Source organism: Etheostoma spectabile, chromosome 17 (genome assembly GCF_008692095.1).
Source record: "Etheostoma spectabile isolate EspeVRDwgs_2016 chromosome 17, UIUC_Espe_1.0, whole genome shotgun sequence".
NCBI classification, from domain to species: Eukaryota; Metazoa; Chordata; class Actinopteri; order Perciformes; family Percidae; genus Etheostoma; species Etheostoma spectabile.
The window spans coordinates 24,388,347-24,406,598 of record NC_045749.1 but is presented as its reverse complement, the minus strand read 5'-3'; the positions used below and the strand labels follow the sequence as shown (position 1 = coordinate 24,406,598).

At 41.7% G+C, this 18,252-nt stretch overlaps 2 protein-coding genes across 4 annotated transcripts in view; one reads left to right on the top strand and one right to left on the bottom strand.

Annotated features, from left to right (window-relative positions):
- Window positions 1–258: 258 nt before the first annotated feature.
- edaradd (EDAR-associated death domain) lies at window positions 259–15,400 on the bottom strand. 3 transcript variants are annotated; one of them, XM_032542036.1, is made up of 6 exons: window positions 15,214–15,400; window positions 5,819–5,877; window positions 5,052–5,094; window positions 4,294–4,367; window positions 2,725–2,773; window positions 259–1,003 (listed from the first exon to the last, which is right to left on the bottom strand). In XM_032542036.1, the coding sequence occupies exons 1-6, from the start codon at window positions 15,245–15,247 to the stop codon at window positions 615–617; spliced, it is 648 nt and encodes a 215-aa protein (XP_032397927.1). In that variant the 5' UTR covers window positions 15,248–15,400; the 3' UTR covers window positions 259–614. The 3 variants fall into 3 exon arrangements, with proteins under 3 accessions (XP_032397927.1, XP_032397925.1, XP_032397926.1); XM_032542034.1 differs by lacking the exon at window positions 15,214–15,400 and adding an exon at window positions 10,527–10,674; XM_032542035.1 differs by lacking the exon at window positions 15,214–15,400 and adding an exon at window positions 10,527–10,674 and having other exon boundaries at window positions 4,294–4,364.
- A 2,463-nt stretch (window positions 15,401–17,863) lies between these two features.
- The window catches only part of pdzd8 (PDZ domain containing 8), a 42,940-nt gene continuing 42,551 nt past the window's right edge, over window positions 17,864–18,252 (top strand). The window contains exon 1 of the mRNA XM_032541945.1: window positions 17,864–18,252. This exon is cut by the window's right edge and continues 675 nt beyond it. Coding sequence (XP_032397836.1) covers window positions 18,026–18,252 — 227 coding nt within the window. The 5' untranslated portion in view covers window positions 17,864–18,025.

Below are 18,252 nucleotides of genomic sequence, written 5' to 3'. Positions count from 1 at the left end.
AGGCGGCCCTTCTCCCAGGATCACCAAACTCATGAGGATACATCATCTGGGAAACCATGAATGTCTGTACAAACATTTGTACAAATCCATATTTCACTGGTAAGTGAAAACTTTGACCTGCTGGTGGCGCTGTAAGAAACTCAGGGCAATACCAAAGTCATGAGGATTCATGCTCTGGGGACCATGAATCATAAAATAAGCCTTTGTTGATCCCCAAAGGGAAAATTCAGGTAATTCAAAGAATGAATGTCTGCACATAATTTTAGGGCAATCTATTCAACAGATATTGAGATTTTTCGTTCCGGATTAAAGTGGTGGAACGATGTACAGACCAACAGACACACAGCCCTGACATCCATAGAGCCCCACTGCTAGCATGGCTCCACATGTTCAACAATCCAAACGTTTCACCAGTGTTCTTAGAAGTGCTATGCTGTCTGTGAGATGCTGTGCTACCTGGATCACCAGTTGGACGTTGTTTTATCTCTCTCTTACAATCACTTGCTAAAGTTACTAATGATAACAATTTGGTACAATTTATCCGAGCTTATGAAGACGAAGAAATCCCTACGACGTCCAACCCTAAAGAGGAGAAATCTACCGAGTCAAACGGGTTAATGAGTCTGTTGCCAGCGCGACGGCCAGTCCTTCTCTATCCAGCTCTGCAGCAGTCGCAGCACGTCGATGCGCTGGTAGACGCGGCACAGTTCGGTGAGCTCAGTGACCGTCTTCTGGTTGTAGCGCAGCAGGAACTCCTGGGTGGGGCTGTGGGACAGAGAGCCCTGGGTCCGGTGCTCCAGCACCGTCAGTTCATCGTAGCTCATCCCCCAGCGACTCGCAAAGTTCTTCCAGTTTTTGATGGTGCAGTGGTTGGGGTCCAGCTTGAGCCGCAGTAAGTCCAGGAGATCTTTGTCGTTCATGAGGTCACTGATCTTGGGCGGGGGGGCTGGGCAGCAGCACTTTTCACATGGGCTGCTTAGTATCTGCAATTCTTTGGGAAAGTCTGCGGGAGATGGAGTTAGCTCAAAAAATGTTCTAAATTTTGTTTGCAATTTACAGTAAAATGACATTACATTTCAAATTAAATAAATATCTCAAAAAAGTTGAAATCATTTCTTAATTTATTACAGCTTCTGCCTCCTGATGGCCATCAGAAAGTATGATAAATAAAGCAACTATGACAGCACTCCAATTTGATAGTTTATTACTACACGATGGATATTTATTTATGATTATTGACTTTTAGGATCCAGTACGCAACCTTCTAAGCTTTCTAAGTGTCTACGTGAGTTGAGCGCGTCCAGTCCTATTTTTTATCTGAAAGTATGGCCATATTGGATGTCCTGTTATCTAGGCGCATGTCAACCCCCCCTCTCCCATTTATCAAATACATTTTCCTACTGTTGAAATATGTATGGTGCTGTCAAATCAATAACATTTTCTTCTTAAATAGTGGCAACTGGTCAAATGGGGTATGTGGGGTTTACTGAGGAACTTAGAATAAGATTTCATTCTGGATGAATGCATGAATAAAACCCTCTGCTGCTGTCATGTAGCATTATTCTTTAAAAGTTTAAAATGCTGGAGAGGCCAATGCGTGGGGATAGCCCCACGCTCGCAACGCTAAGTGCCCCGGGTGTGGGAAAAAGAACAACGCACATGCCTAAAGCCTCCGGCAAGGAAAACGGACGGCACGTCTTCTTCTTTTCTTTGATTGGCTAGTTGCTAAGACTGTTGTCGTCATTTGCTTGTAGCTGGCAGGCGTTTTAAAGAAGATGGAAGAAACTGTGGCTTTCAAAGTCTGCCTTTTGAAATAAAATTGGGTTTGAGAACGGTTGAGAATTGAGCAGTAAAAGAACAATTTGAAAACAGCAATGTGCCCAGTCAGACTATCCCCTGTGTTTAACTGTGTCAGAAATGTGAAATTGCATCCTGTCCAATTTGGTAATAGTGTGGTTTTGCATCTGTACAATAGCCTAAAAACGCCACTTTTGTTTTTATTACACAGATTACACATTCATTAAGTTTTCAAAAAATGTCCTTTCCTCAATAAGGCTGATGATGCTGTGAATATATTCCAGGTTACAGAGAAACTCTGGTAGTTTTTACACCTCGACCCTATTTTCCCCTGTTGGAGTGTCTAAGTGACTAACGGAGAAAAGTTTTCATGTCGGCCCAGTAGAGAGCGAGAATGCTCAGAGATAACACTAAGCTATAGAAAGGGTAGCGTAGCGTTATCTGAACGTTTTTCACTGGCTGAAAATTTAATTCATTCAACAATGTGGAGGAGTCACGCCACCTCTCGGGAGATTTCAGAGGGAGACCTCTCCATGAGTGACACTTGGTTAGCTACATACCAAACAAGTGAAAGGTAAAAACCTATTTTTGTAGGATCCTTTAGATAACGCAGTCAGACACTGTGATAGTATTCTGAGCCTGTCAGAGGAACAAACAGGTCTTTTAGTATCCGCTCACTGGTGGTGTGTAATTTCCCCAGAGGGTTACATCGCGGCCCGTTCCACGGCTGTCCGCTGCAGCGTTCTCGCTCAATACTGGACCAATATTTTGAACCGGAAATTATTGTCCTCATTAGTCAATTAGGGCACAAAACATAACAAAATATGGGCCAGTTTAAAAACAAAAACAAAGCACCAAAAATGTATGCAATTTTTAATGCAGAATGGTTTAGTCCTGATTTTCTTATTAGTATAACAAATGCTATACCTGGTAATGTCGATGTTGGGCAGGTGCATTCTTCATCATCTTGAACTGGCTATGACACAAAGAAACACACATTATTACCACCACACATCCATACTGTATTTTTCATCTGCACAAACTATTGCAAACATGCCTGAGAACAGACTTTGCCATCCCTGGAGCCATGCTCATTGATTTACAGCATTGCTCACACAGTGGTTCCCAAGGTGTACCCTTAAAGATGGACCAAGGGTGCCGCATTTTGGGCATTTTTGGGTGTAATTAAAAACTCAAAAGTGATATTTCTCCTTGCCTTTCACTCCATCAAGCCTCTATTCTGGTACTCCTCCCTCACTGTTCTGTACTAAGAACTAATCCAATGGTATGGTGGAACAACCATCTGTTTTGGCCTTTTTCAGCTGTTTTTACATCATTTTGGTTTTCAAACAGAGCTGTGCCTTTCTCTTGTTTTTTTTTCTTAAAGTTTAGATCTGGCAGGTGCATGTCTCCTCTTGTGCATGCTATGTGCCTCAAACAGTGGAGCTGATGCGTTTTCACTGACTTCTGCAATTTAAACATGTATCAACAAAAGCCGCACACTGCAGTACATCAAGACCAGACAGAGAATCAAGACACTACGCCTGGAGGGTGCATACAGTGATGATTGGACGCACTAGAAGTTCTCCACTCACTTCTCCTGCATGTTCATTTTCAACAACGCTGTCTTTTTAGAACGCTGCATGAAAGAAAATGACTTGTGTGCTGTCTTGCTCTGTTATTAGCAACACTCACAGCTGCACCTCCCGCTCAGTGGGACTAAACCACATCCTGTGAGTGTGTGTGTGTGTGTGTGTTCACAGCCTAAATTAGAAAGCACCCAGAGTGTGTGCATCTGCCAAGGTAGAATAGGCTTCCCAGTCCTGTCACATGTACAGTATATGTTTAACATTATTACATAATTCATAAAAACATGGCAACTAAAATAAATAGCTTAGTATTCTATGTGCTAAAAAGGTATGTGTAAAGGCTTTAGGCCGGAGCGGTTTAATATGTAACGTAAGGGGGTCCCTGCTCCGTCTCTCTCTGTTGAAGGGTCCTTGGTTCTAGTACATTGAAGACCCCTAATCTGGTGCATGGATGAGTCCAGTATTATTCATCTTTGACATAATTTTGTAAAGAAGGGAACTAAGTCTATTTCCTTCTGCTGCTATTGTGAATTTTTCTCATCTCATCGGCTGTTTATTATGCCACATGTATATTATTGACCAATCAGATTACGCCTCCGTATTACTGCCACCGGTCGTGATAGCAGTGTCTTTTCCTGGTTTTAAAGCCTGTTTCAGTAAAGTGATGTTAGACTGGTCCAGCTGTTCTATTGACCTTTACCCACTTTGCCAATACATCCACATTATTGGGGATTATTTGTCAAAACATTGTGTTAATATTTTGTGAAAGCACCAATAGTCAACCCTATATGGATCTGGATGTATTTGGTAAAAAATATGGTGATATTTGATATTTTCTCCATATGGCCCAGCTCTGTGATCAGGGACTCCTGTTTCAGACAGGTTGCATTGAGGGGCTGATACTCACCTGTCTGATTCTGTCTGCAGAAGACCTCAGGTATCCAGAGGGCATGGAGCTCAGGTGGAGGGTCACAGCATCTGCTGGAGACACATTCTGATGTCAGACCACTGCAGCCGTCACAACCGGTCACAACAACAGAAGCATGTTTCAAATGTACTGCACGTTCTCAAATAATGGCCTGGGCTAAGTTCACCTTCCCAGCAGAGAGAGACCTTCGGTCCTTTGGTTCAGGTTCAACGTAGAGACAGCCCTTGATTTATGGTATTTAATTTATATATTTGACATGCTATTTGTATAGGCTCTGTGCAGATCCTATGTACTGCTATTAATCTGCCTTAACTAGTAGTACTAAGGGTTAGGGATTTCATGGATTGGGGAAATCTCCTTGATTTCATGTTGTTTTTGGAGAAGGAGAACCGGGAGATGAGGAGGAGGAAATGCAACGCTACCAAGCCACGGCCGAGCGGACCAATCACAGATGTTGTGGTCTGCGTCGCCGTGACGTGTAGTTAGATTCTGGAGAGACACGTCAGGCTACAGCGTAGGGTCTGCATCTACACGTACGTACCTATGATTCCATGCAGAACCATGAACCAGGCTTCAGTGCTGTGGCAATACGTTATGCTGAACTGAGCAGTTATGAGTTATTTTATGTTTGTGCCGGCCACTCTGCCTTGTATTTGAGAATTGACAGTACGTATGAACGCTGATAGAAACGTAAATGCTTAGTGAGATGAATCATTGTGGTTGTACTCCTTATTTACCGTTAGGATCTGTCACCTGCACTGGATAATTGGCCTCCAACGACTGTGGGAGAGACAAGGGCGACAAGAGATATTAGAGAAAGGAGGAGTAAAGCTGAAGAGAACATATTCAGAACTTTTGAGGCAGAGACGGAATTGCCTTCTTAGTATCAAGTGTGAAAAAATGCCTCCTCATTCAATACCAAATTTCAATACCTCAGTCAGTGAGCCAATCAGAACGCAGCATGCTTCTACCAGCTCTAATAATGTCTGTGATTGGCTGTCATTATGCGTCGTAGAGACACAGAAAAAACTCTACGTTACACAGAGACAGCTCACGTAGTCGGAGCTGGAAAATACATACAAAGATTTGTGCCATAGTGTTGTAATTTCTTTTTGATAAAATGCATTTTACAAAATTGGTATCAGTACAGATATCAACATTGTAGAGAGAAACATGTTAACTCTTTTTGTGAGAGCTTTGGATTCAGTCTGTTCTTAAGACTGAGGCAACAGTCGAGATGTAGTCGAGGGAAATCACTCTCCTGTGTGCAAAGCTAGGGAAGAGCCTGCCAAAACCTGTTCTTCAATGAGCCCCTGGGCGCTAGCAATCACAGCCCAGTGTGCTCAGTTATGGTACATTTCTTAGCAGATTACTTTAAGACTCTGCTTTCTGAGGAAGATCAATGAGAAATCAGCAGAAAGCAAAGTGGATAGCAGACAAGTCAAGACAATGAGACAGTTAAACAAACACAGCAGCGAGAGACGAGTAAAGAAGAGATGCTTACAAATTCTGCAACAAAGCTGGTGGTGTCTGTGTCCTCCACAGGTTCCGAGCTGCTTCGGTCTGTTACAAAAAAGGAAAAAAGGCTTTAATGTTGCAACTAGATGCTGTCACCTCTGCTCACTTCCTACATACCCCCAAACCAACTGCAGAGATGCAGAGAAAAGCCCCATCCTCCAGCCAGGCTTTATTTTGGTCTGAGTATGACGTAGTTTGGACATGTCAATGTAGGCAGTGAAACTGGCAAGTGATGACACATCATGAGCATTTAAAAGAGATAAACTGTCATATGGAAGGCAGGGAGACTTTTTTATGATATTGCTTCAAGTCATGATCGTCATCTAACCTACATTAGTCTGCCAAATAAAAACAAGTGTGAAGTTTAGGTGTGTTTCCCCTCCAGTGTTTAGTACATGACAGCTTCTCAAAAACAATGAAATTACTGTTCAGCACCAACAGTCTTAAATCAAATGCCCTCAGCACTGAAAAGGAATATTTTGAACCAGCACGGACTCACGGATGAGTTGGGCGAGCAGCACAAAGGCAGCTTTTCAGCTCCAGAAAATACCTGACTGGGGCCATGTGGGTCTGCATCAGTCTACGTCACTGTGCAGCCATTGTATCTAAAGGGCTCCAAATAAAGAACTCACCTGGCCTTTCTTGGGTTCCACTCTATGACGAGGACACGTTATTTGGCATGGGGAACTAGAATACGGATTAAGTGATCAGGTGTAAGCAGGCTGTTTCCTTCATTCAGCTTTAATGTGTTCAGAAAGAGAGAGAGGGTGAGAGAAAGAGAGAAAGAGAGAGTGAGAGGGTGAGAGAATGAGAGGGAGAGAGAGAGGTCCCAGAGACTGGAAGAGCAGCCTGCTTATACCACGAGATTTTTAAAGATTATTTTTTGTGCCTTTCACTTTATTCGTTAGGTAGGGCGGAACGATTTATCGTTATACAATCAAAATTGCAATTTGAGGAATGGGATTAGCTTATCGTGTAATATTAAGTTTTGGTTTACCATTTCTTTTTTTCTATTTTGATTATTTTATTTACTGTTTTTGGTCTTTACTGTCTGTAAAGAATGTTACACATTGTTTACAGAAACGTCCTTTTTTCAGTTCTTTCTTTAAGTTCATATCTATGTTCCCATCCTTCCATAAGAATATTCAGCGGCTTTGATGGTTTATCATGTTAGTGTGCTCCATGACATGTTTTATCTGTTCCACAGGGAATGTTGGACTTTTGTCCACAACTCAAAGATATTCAGTTTACTGTCACAGAGAAGAAACTCGATCATATTCCCATTTAACACGCTGACATCACATACGTTCACCTGTTTCTCAAACAGATGAATTGATTATGAAGACAGTTGGCGATGACTTTAGTGGTTGATAACTAATTTATTCATCTTTGCAGCTCTAGTCACAAACTCCACAGAGTACTATGGTTGGGTATTGTTCAAAAGTATTCTATACCGGTACCGATACCAATATTGTGAATTCAGTACCGCTTCCTAAACAATACTATTTTCTATACTCATTTTATAAAACACAGACATAACAACAGTACATACTACGCCATCTACTAACTATACAGACTAAGTATAGTGTGTGTATCCGTGTTGTAGAACTTGAAGACCAAGATCTCAAAGGTATTGGTCTCGTCTCAGAATCAACCACATTATAACTCGGCTTATCTCGAGACACAGATTTACAGATAGAGTAGGTCTAGACCACACTCTATAATTTATAAAGTCCCAACAGTTCTAGTAATTCCCCCAAGAGCATTTAGTGTGACAGTGGAGAAGCAAAACTCCTTTTAGGGAGTTCTTGGTAGGCGGTGTCTGACGGGGCCGGTGGGGGTGGGGGGGGGGGGGGGTATGGTGCACTGTGGGAATAAAAGTCACAATAAAGATAATGGAACAGTGACTAAAAATGGTAGTAGGAGTATGTCATAGCAGGGCGCTGCAGGGTTCTACACTTATGTAACATAAAAGTCATCAGTGCAGCTCTGGCTGACTACTACTACTGCACGTTGGCCCAAGCAACTGCATTATTATATTTCCTTTCCTGATTTCAAATATCTTTTGCCTTTTAAAGTCTAGCTGTGGAAAGTCAGTTTTCATGTCCAGTCCTAATCCTACACTGGCTTTTGGAGCAGAATCCTCAGCAGAGCTCACAATATAGGTTTTATTGACAATTTGAATTTGTTTTAGAATAATTTCCCCCTCTTCAGGATTGACAGAGTGACCCCCCCAATGGACTGAGGGGGAGAATCTTGTGATGTTAGATGAAGATGAGGAAATGTCATATGAAGAGTACAGGCAGAACTGGGAAGCAGAAGTACCCGCCAGTCTGAAATAATAAAGGTGGAAAGAAAAATGGCCGATTGCTGGGTTCACTGTGTTTTCTTGTATCTAAAGTGTGGTTCAATCTAGTCCAGCTCGGCTGCTTGTCCCCCTTTTTTTTGTCTAGTCATCACATGTCCAGGTAGCGATGTGGCCCGGGCTCAGCCTGGCGGGGAAGTCGCTACGCACGCACAACAGATGGGGAAATGGTTCCAGTCTGGAGCCTGGGTGTCCATCTAACATTTGTAAAAAGATACAGCGGAGCCTTTATTTCTCTGCAGGCTTAGATCACAGCTGCCAGATTATTTCTGTTTTATAACTCGGTGGTTCAGGGTGTCATGCTGTACTGCAGCTGTACTGCTAAGATCATTTTTCAACCTGTTGCACACTCCTTTCAATCAATCCACAAGTAGAGCATGCTCAGGCTCGCTAACTGCATCTTTTCTGACTCCGTGCATGTTTTCAGTCATACCAACCTCTGCCTTCCGAGAGGAGATTTAGAGTCCCTTCGTTCAGATACAACAGGCTCGAGAACTCTTTTAGACATCAGTCTGTCCTGTTGCTGAACCCAAATCAGTGTGCTGCCAATTCAGAATTTAATTGTAAACTGAAAGTCCAGTTGTATGGTATTGTTTGTGTAAGATCCATTTAATCATTTAGTAGAGTAGGCAGCGACCTACTGGTCCATGATCCTTTTTTGTTACAACACGGTCGCCCTGCACACACACACACACACACACACACACACACACACACACACACACACACACACACACACACACACACACACACACACACACACACACACGTTCATCGACGATAGTTAGATGCTCCCGTTCATCTAATGTAGCCTCATGCTATCCTGCAGGTATGTCTCTAATCTTCAAAGATCAAACCAAGGTCTTTGTTTCAGTCAGGAATGCAGCCCTACCTTAACAAACAGGTAACATTATAGTATTATTGTACACAAAAAGGAAACATGTTTCAAAGAAAACTTGGCAAGTTTTCTTAATTGCTGTGTTTAGAGCATTTAGCAAACCAGCCTAAAAACAATGTGGTTGGCTGGGAGCGGACTGTTTAAAGGTTAAAATAACAAAGGTGCAGATGATCTTTATAATCTTCAGTCATCAGTAACTCTGAAAAGCCTCCCACATTTATGAGTGCTCGTCATTACAGACACTGAACTTCCCATGGAGGCACATGCGCATCATTACAATGCTTTTAAAACACACACACACACACACACACACACACACACACACACACACCACACACACACACACACACACACACACACACACACACACACACACACACACACACCAGACAGCGGGTCTAATTACTTCAAGGGAAAATGAAAGGTAAATCCCCACCGTGACAGTTCTGTCCACCAACCCACACATAACTACTAGGAAATGTTGACATGTTGCACTTTGGTCAAATTTTGTTTTCACTCTCAATTTCTATAAAGTAATTAGTTATGGGGTCTGTGAGTATGGATTTAATAATTCAAGGCTAAACACACTTTTTCTTTTCCATTTTTGTTTCAACCTGCAATTGAATTCATTCAAACTAAACTCTTTATTTTATTTTGCACGTAGATCTATAGAACATTCATGCTGCAATAGTGTTTCAGAGAACTTTAAAGGACTCTCCATGTAATGAGCTTTCTATATCAGCCTATTAACAACAACATGATATGATTGCCACCCACTTCCCAAAGCAGGCATGGTCCTGAAACAGGTGTAAAGCTCCTAATCCTTCATCTTCTATTCTCGTACCACTGGAGCTCTGGAGCCTTCCATACTGGTATCACCACATTCGCACTGATTGGAAAACCCCCTCCTGTGTGTCTGGCTCTCCTGGGCTAATAGTGCTTTCTATTTGTACCCGGAGGTCTGATTTTCGGTCGGAAACAGGCCCCCCTGACGTCGGATTTCCGAGCTAGGAACTCGCACAACCACCAAGTACCCCGAGCTCCAAATCCAACATGGCTGCTCCGTGCATCAACCGTAGTGAAAGCTGTAGTAACAAACAGTTCTAAGCGCTTCTGTCTTATTTGTGTGTTACTAAGTCAGTTGTACACACAGTCCTGTCCAGCTTCCATCTGTGGACTTGTTGCTACGCTGTTTGTTTGAACACAAAAAAAACGAAGAATGAGTTGTTATCAACTGGTTTTGCTAACAATGGCTAACCTGGCTGGAGCTAACCCCACAACGATCGGTCGCAATGGAAGGCATACTCAGACCAGCCCGCCTGCCACCGCTACATGACCGGGTCAGACCACACGCCATTCCACCCAGCTGATGCTGCTGCTCCTCATCTCGAGTAAAGACCTCCTCCTCCCGTCTGAAGACCCTGAACTCACCGTAACCCAGACCCTCTGGAAGTCTTCCTTGTCCTGAGCCAACAGGAAAATCCCATCTCAAATCTCTCGCCTGCTCGGACACCCCATCCTCAGCCAGGGATGTCGACTCCCAGTCCCAGCACTCCCCTGCCATGTGAAAACAACCAGGGTTCAACAGTAAGGGTGCCCGATGGCCTGGGGCAAGTAATGAAGTCTGCCCTGTAAATAGAACGACCCACTTGTCCCTTTGGGTTAAAAAAGTTTCTATTCCGATTATCATCATTTCATAAATAACCTCATCTTTCTCTCGCCCCCATGCTGAGAATGCTTGTTGAAGGACTTGATTTGAATGTGCTGCTGGCCAATGAAGACCTGGGTTGTCTCTGTCTTGGTAGAAAGAGAAGATGATGGCTGCGAACGAGCTGAAGCCAACGAGAGAGTTTCCAGTGGCAGCCGAGACGGCCGATGACACAACTACAATGTTTTTGTGAAGTTGGCCACAAGTTCAAGTCCAAGGCATAAAACATGTCCCATATGCAGTTATTGTAGGTAACTCAAACTCTATGACAGTAGAAATGAGGGTACAAGTTCCTGGGGTTCTAGTCCTTGGGGGGGCTGACCAAAAGGATTTTCAACTTTTTAAGCAGTAGTTTTTATTTCCTGTCCTATTCCTACACGGGCCCGTGGAGCGGGGTATGTAATATGGTAACATGTTTTGGAATCACTTCACTACTTTTGGAATCAAATTTTTTTCCCAACTTCAAATTTTTCCAAATTTCAAATGACATTGTCAACAACTGTTTCATCTAAAAAGAAACATTACTCTATTCATCTCACTCCAATTTTATTTCTGCGAAATGGGACAAACTGAACATATATATAATAAAATATTCATATACTGTTTATCAATACAGTATTATATATCAAGATACTATGCTGTATCGATTTTTTCCGCCACCCCTAGTAATCACATGTCAAAAACATAGGTAGAGTTAAAAGGAATTTGCGTTAATTTGTTATCATGTTCATTCTGACAGCCCTAATATTTATATTGTGATGTCATCAAATGTCTTGTTATGTTTTAACAAGAGTACAAACCATAAATATATTCATCTTAATATAACATAAGTCACAGAATAGCAGCAAATCCTCACATCTTAGAAGCTGAAATCAAGGACTTTTTGGCAGTTGAGTTTGAAAAATGACTTCATGAATGAATCAATCATCAACACAGGATCAATAGGACCGATCGTTTGAGCCCCCCTGCAGGTCTAGTGTCTCAGCACATTCCACCTCAGGCGTGAACTGGGGCTGTGGGAATTACTTGCAGTAGAAACGCAGCAGACTAATCTCAAAAGTACTAAAAAGCATCAAAAAAATACATTTTTCAAAAACTGTCCAAGCTTGCAGTAGGGTTAGCACATAATGATTGTACTGTAAAAATAAGAAACGTCTCTCTGCGATGGGTTACCTTCTCAAGCAGTGAAGTAGCAGTTGCCTGGAAGGAAGATCCACCAGAGTTCCCATATTCTAAGAAACATTATGCATTTCTAGGTAATATGCTCAAAAGTTCAAAACTACCAGTATATAACTTAACATTGCAGCCCTGGGTGGCAATCCCCTTTAATTATAGAGCATGAAGTATTAGGACTTACAGCCAGTTACCCAATTATCAAGTGTAAGTCCAACCCCAGATCAGTGGAGCATTGTTTCTCCCTCTCTGGGAATGCAGGGGCATGTGACTGCACGCTCTGGATAAAGTTCAAGAGTAGAACTATAAACCACATCAGAATACATTGCTAAGGGCCATAATTCCACACAGGTGAAGCCGGCTTTCCTCCGTTCTGACCACCCATGTCTTCTGGGAGGCGAAGAACAGTTTGGAGGCAGCGTGTGGAGTGGCTGCTTGGCTTTCTCCTGGCTTTGTTTCCACACATGAATGGAGGTGAATAGCATGCCAATACCTGACCCAGGCCACACTCAGGTCTAGACTGAAAACAGCTACACACACACACACACACACACACACACACACACACACACACACACACACACACACACACCTTGTACAAACTGTCTGCTACATGTGTACATCCATAGCTGATGGTGGGTGGCAGTGGGTTTGCCTATATTACCTCTTTAATGCCAAATAACCCAATCTAAACTGGATATTTCTCCCCGATCTGAAGTAAAACTTCCTGTACTTTTTAAATATATCTTAATGTACTGTGTTGTATCTGTGCAGTGGGTAACTTGGCAGAAGCAAATGCATCAACATTTTGGGACTGGAAGCAGGAGGAAACGGCTAGCTAATGCCTGTTTAGTGACTAAAACCCAAACCTGTGTTACCAATCATATCTGGCAACCCATGCTGCAGTCAAAGAAGTCAAGTTTCAGTGAGTAGATCAACTTTGATCCAAACATATCTAAATTAGTGCAGGCATTGAGCTTTTTTAGTCAAATTAACCATTTCCAGGCCCTGGGAAGAGAAGTGATGTCTGATTGGTTAACTACTTCTACTGACACAGCTGCAGACCCACATTTGCCATCCGTTTAAAAGCGTTACTGGTTGTTATCTGACTTGACTGTGGTTGTGTGGCTCAGGTAGTTCTGACATTGCTCAGCTGTGATGTGAGGGGCGACAACAAGTCTAGAGCTATACATATCTAAAAATAGATCCCAAGTTGTCTTTAGGATTACTTCAGAAGTGTACACTAATCTGATTTGGGTTTAACTTGGCCGACTATTCCAATAACTATGCTGTGTCTTTGTTACTTGAAAATATGTTTGCTGATGCATTAACCTTTCCATACAGCGTCCATATTAAGAAAAGAAATTCAATAAAGTTACAGCCAAGTATCAGCCCCTTTCCACTGGACTCAAACGCCACATGTTTAGTAATGGTGGAGGGAAGTCCAGTGTTGACTCAGACCTTCCACCAAACAGCCATTAACACACGTTCACTATCCAAACACAGCGTGTGAAAGGGATCCAGCTGACTACAGGCAGCAAAACACCAAGAAAAATGATATTAATAACATCAGGTGTCCAGGATGCCATGGCACCATGTGGGCTCTGACCCGAGGAGGATCTCACATGATCACAAAGAAAACTGGGGCTTTTAGATCTGAGGGAAATATCTCATTGGGATTATTTTGACTGATATTGCAATTGCCATATGACTTACGATATTGGAGGGAATATCATTTTTGTATCATAATTTTCCTTTTCATTAATACATATTAAAATTAAAATTAAATGATTATAGTATGATATTAGCGAGGATCTGTACCAGGGATAATTATTCCTTTTCTTAGCCCCCCCCCCCCCTTTCAGCTAAGAGGTCATTGCCAGTGGTGTGGTGTAACTAAGTACATCTACTAAGTACTGTACTCAGTCCAAATGTTGAGGTACTTGTACTTTGTTTGACTTTTTCATGTCACTTTCTACTTCTACTCCGCTACATTTCAGAGAGAATATTTCACTTTTTATTCATCTGACAGCTTAAGTTACTAGTTACTTTAGTTACTAGTTACTTTAGTTACTAGTTACTTTAGTTACTCCACTACATTCATCTGACAGCTTTAGTTACTAGTTACTTTAGTTACTAGTTACTTTAGTTACTCCACTACATTCATCTGACAGCTTTAGTTACTAGTTACTTTAGTTACTCCACTACAGTCATCTGACAGCTTTAGTTACTAGTTACTTTAGTTACTCCACTACAGTCATCTGACAGCTTTAGTTACTAGTTACTTTAGTTACTAGTTACTTTAGTTACTAGTTCCTTTAGTTACTCCACTACAGTCATCTGATAGCTTTAGTTACTAGTTCCTTTCCACATTAAGATTCCCAAACACTAAACCCATGCAGTTTATAATCTGAAGTTTTATTATAAAGTAACCTAGCAACAATATAACGGCTCCAGGTCCAGCTGAGATGATGATGTCATCAAACACACAGCTGGTTGCATCCTTTACTCTTTCTAAAAATACTTCTGATAATTACTTTAACTACAATTTCCTGATGATACCCACACAGTTTTACTGAAATAACATTTTCAACAGGACTATCACTTTGAACAGAGTATTTTGTACTAGTAGAGTATTAGTACTTTTACTTGAGTAAAGGATCTGAGTACTTTTTCCACTGTTGATCCTTGGTCCAAAACCCCGTTGAAGACCCCTGGTACAGAGTAGTAGTAGAGAGTAGTAGTCGTAGTGGTAGTAGTAGTAATACTACTATCTGTCAGGAGGCTTTTCCACTGTTAGATTAGAGGAAGGCATTTTGTTTTTATATTGTTGCATTTTTCTATTGTAGTTGAGCTTGCGGACGGCTATATATACATATACACATATATATATATATATATATATATATATATATATATATATATATATATATATATAGTATATATTGGTCCGAACTAACCTTTAGAGAACCATAAACTAACGTTCTGTGTTAGGGGGTACCAGCTGTTTCCCCCAAACTAACGGTGCACACAAGTGTTCTAAATGGAAATACAATAACCTATTTGAAATATAATTACTGTTACAATATCAATAAATATAAGGCACAAGATCAAATTAAGGAGGTGTGAAAGTCAGAGTTCGAGTTTGCTTTAATTCCACCTTTACCACTGGAACATCAGTCTGGGTGCTCGAGCTCTTACGGACGCAGAGTCCAGACAAAGTCCTGGTCTACTCACCGAAGGGTTCCTTATACGCCCGCAGGGTGCTCATGTTTGGATCATGCAGGGCTCGTGCGAGCTGGGGTATAAAGAGTTCGGAGACCAGAACCCGAGCGGAGTAGTCCTTCAGTGGGAGGGAGGAGGAAGTGCCGACGGCGCCCGGCGGCGGCAGCTCAGCTCGCGCTACTGCAACACCTTGCTGAAGAAAAGGTAGCAGGAGCCGTGCTGCCTTCACGGTGCCCTCGGAATTTCAACACCTCCATTCAGGAAGTCGTTGTGTATTGTGTAAAACCATCATTATCACTATCAATATTGAGTGTAAAAATATATTTTTTAATTCCGAACATTTGAACAAGGAATTCACTGTCAACGGATTGGTTATATATGGCCAATGTTATTTAAATAATTTTCCTAAATTCTTGTCTGAAATGTATATTTGATTTTTTTTTTCAATAAAGTTTTGAAAAAAACCGCTGCAGACCTTCTTGCACCTTGAAACCATTCAGCTGGCAGCAGGAACTCCCCCAACACGCATATGTTTCAGCCATCTTTCATATTTCCCATGAATGCACGGGCTCGGCTGATCTAACAGCTGATTGGTTCAGAAATGACTCAACGTGATGACGTTTTACATCAACCTTTTATTCATTTTGAATTTATTTAAATTGCCATTTGTCTGATTGGAAGGCTTATCCTGTACAGAACACATAGTGACGTTTAGAAGTCCGAGAGACTAAATCTGATCAGATTACAGATCATATACAGCCTGTTTATTAAAATTATTAACAGATCATCCACAGTCTGTTTATTAAAATCATTAACAGATCATCCACAGTCTGTTTATTAAAATCATTAACAGATCATCTCCAGTCTGTTTATTAAAATCAGCAGCAGATCACATGCAGAGAATTATGAGAGCTACTCTGTCATAATCAAACAACATGAGACTGAGTACCAGCTGATATTTGGCTCTGATTATATTTTATTAAATCCGAATCGGACCTAACAGGATGTGAGTGTTTCTGGGACTTCCTGTCCAGGACTGGATCCAGACATGTAGAGACTGTTCAGAACCAACCCCAGCTAACTCAACGCCCTTTGGATGCTTGAGCACTGGGACTGATCCAGAACTATGGAAATCCTGACTGTGTACCGACTCAGTTAGCACAGCGTCGCCATGGAGACCGGCCGCCACAGGCAGACCTGGCTCCAGCCGCTCCACATCACATGAGCCAGCCAACTGTCCCGAGACCTCAGAGACATAGACTTCCCACACACTGCACACAGACCAAAGGTTTTATTGACTTCCTTTGGGTTGGAATCAGATCAAATAAATGACCCACTATACGTTGTTCTATTCCAGGAGGGCGGCCTGCCGTCCCAGTACGAGACCAGCAGGGACCAACGTGGACCACACAGCAGCTGAAGAGACACATGTTCTTCTCAGGAGATGCATGTTTGCTCAATTAATGTACGGCGACTTAATGAGATGAAATCATAACTTTGTTGTTTATTGATTTATCTGGTGCCAAAAAAGGAATGGCCTTGGACACTTCCACGCTAAAAGGTTCTCTAATGGGAATGAGGTCATACTGTTGTTATGCTTACCTATTAGTAAAATGTTCACTGTAAAATTCTGGTTTGAAAAAGTGCAATTTTCTTTTAAGATGGCTGAAGTTCAGGCCTTAAGATATTCCCTGCAGCGATCTGTGTCTCCTGACAGATGATGGGTCACAGGTGTTATATATGGAGATATATATTTCATATATGAATATTTGGATATAAGAAGATTATATCAGGGCCCATCTTGATTATGTCCATGTGGTAAAGGGATGCTGGCACCTACACGGACCAGTAGGGTCCCCTACAGGGAACACGCCATTAGGAAATACATGAGGCCTTTGTTTCACACGACGTCCAAATGGAAAATAGTTGTATTTATTTAAAATATTCAAAGACTTGTAAAATTCAGCTCATAGCTTTATGTATTGCCCTATGTGGTTTAGTTTACAGAGACATTATTTAGTAAAAAGGACCATTTATATATTAATGTGTAATGTGTGTATTATTTTAGGGGGATGAAGATATTTTACACTGTCCAAAGCCAATCTAGGCTACAATGCCTCCTGTTCAACCATTGACGTGATCTTTTTTCCAATATAAACATGTTTCTTGTTATAATAACTTCTGTTTATTGTTTCAATAAGATACGTTGTATGTTATAACAACATTGTTGTGATATTTAACGATAAAGAGGACATTTCCTGATGTAACAAAGATGTGTTTAGATTGGGAGAAAACGTTTTTTGAAATGAAATACCTTTATATGTAATATTAACGCTAGAAATGTAACTAAAACATGAACAGCTCATTTGACATATGCTGTCAATATGCTGCCATACATATAAATATATGTCTGTTAAGTTCTCTATATCAAGGATGTCTTTGAACCAAGATTAATTAATTTTTTTGTTATTATCTTAGACAAAATTGGACCTTGTTTTCTTCTGTATCATCGCTTGTGTTCACGCACTTTTAGCCGCGAAGTGTTGGACAAATACCGAAGAACATTTGTAAACTCAAACAGGTTATCCTGGTCCACTAATGGTGAGTCCGACATACCATGAACGCATCACAAGAAACACATTCTGCCTCCGTCATTACGCACAGCGGCGTAATCCGTTCGTCCAATCAGGTGAGGAGCCTGAAGCTCAGGAAAGAAGCAGATGATATGGCAGCTTTGAGAGCGACCAGGTGGAACTTGCTTTGTTAACACGGCTAAAGCTTTGATTATGAAAACACTTTGTCGTAAAGACGACAGCTGCTCGAAATGATTTACTTAATATTGATTTCCGCGTTCTCCGGAGCAGTCGTTACGTTGCTATTACAGTTTCTGCTGCTGTACCGGAGGAGCCCCGAACCCATAGGCAGGACAGTGCAGTATGTGAAAGTAGTGCCTGATAACGCGCTGAAGGATTACTTTAATACCCAGCATGCCGAGCCAGGCCAGCAGCAGGACAGCACGGCGTCCCCGGCATCTAAGCAGCAAGAGGCCGT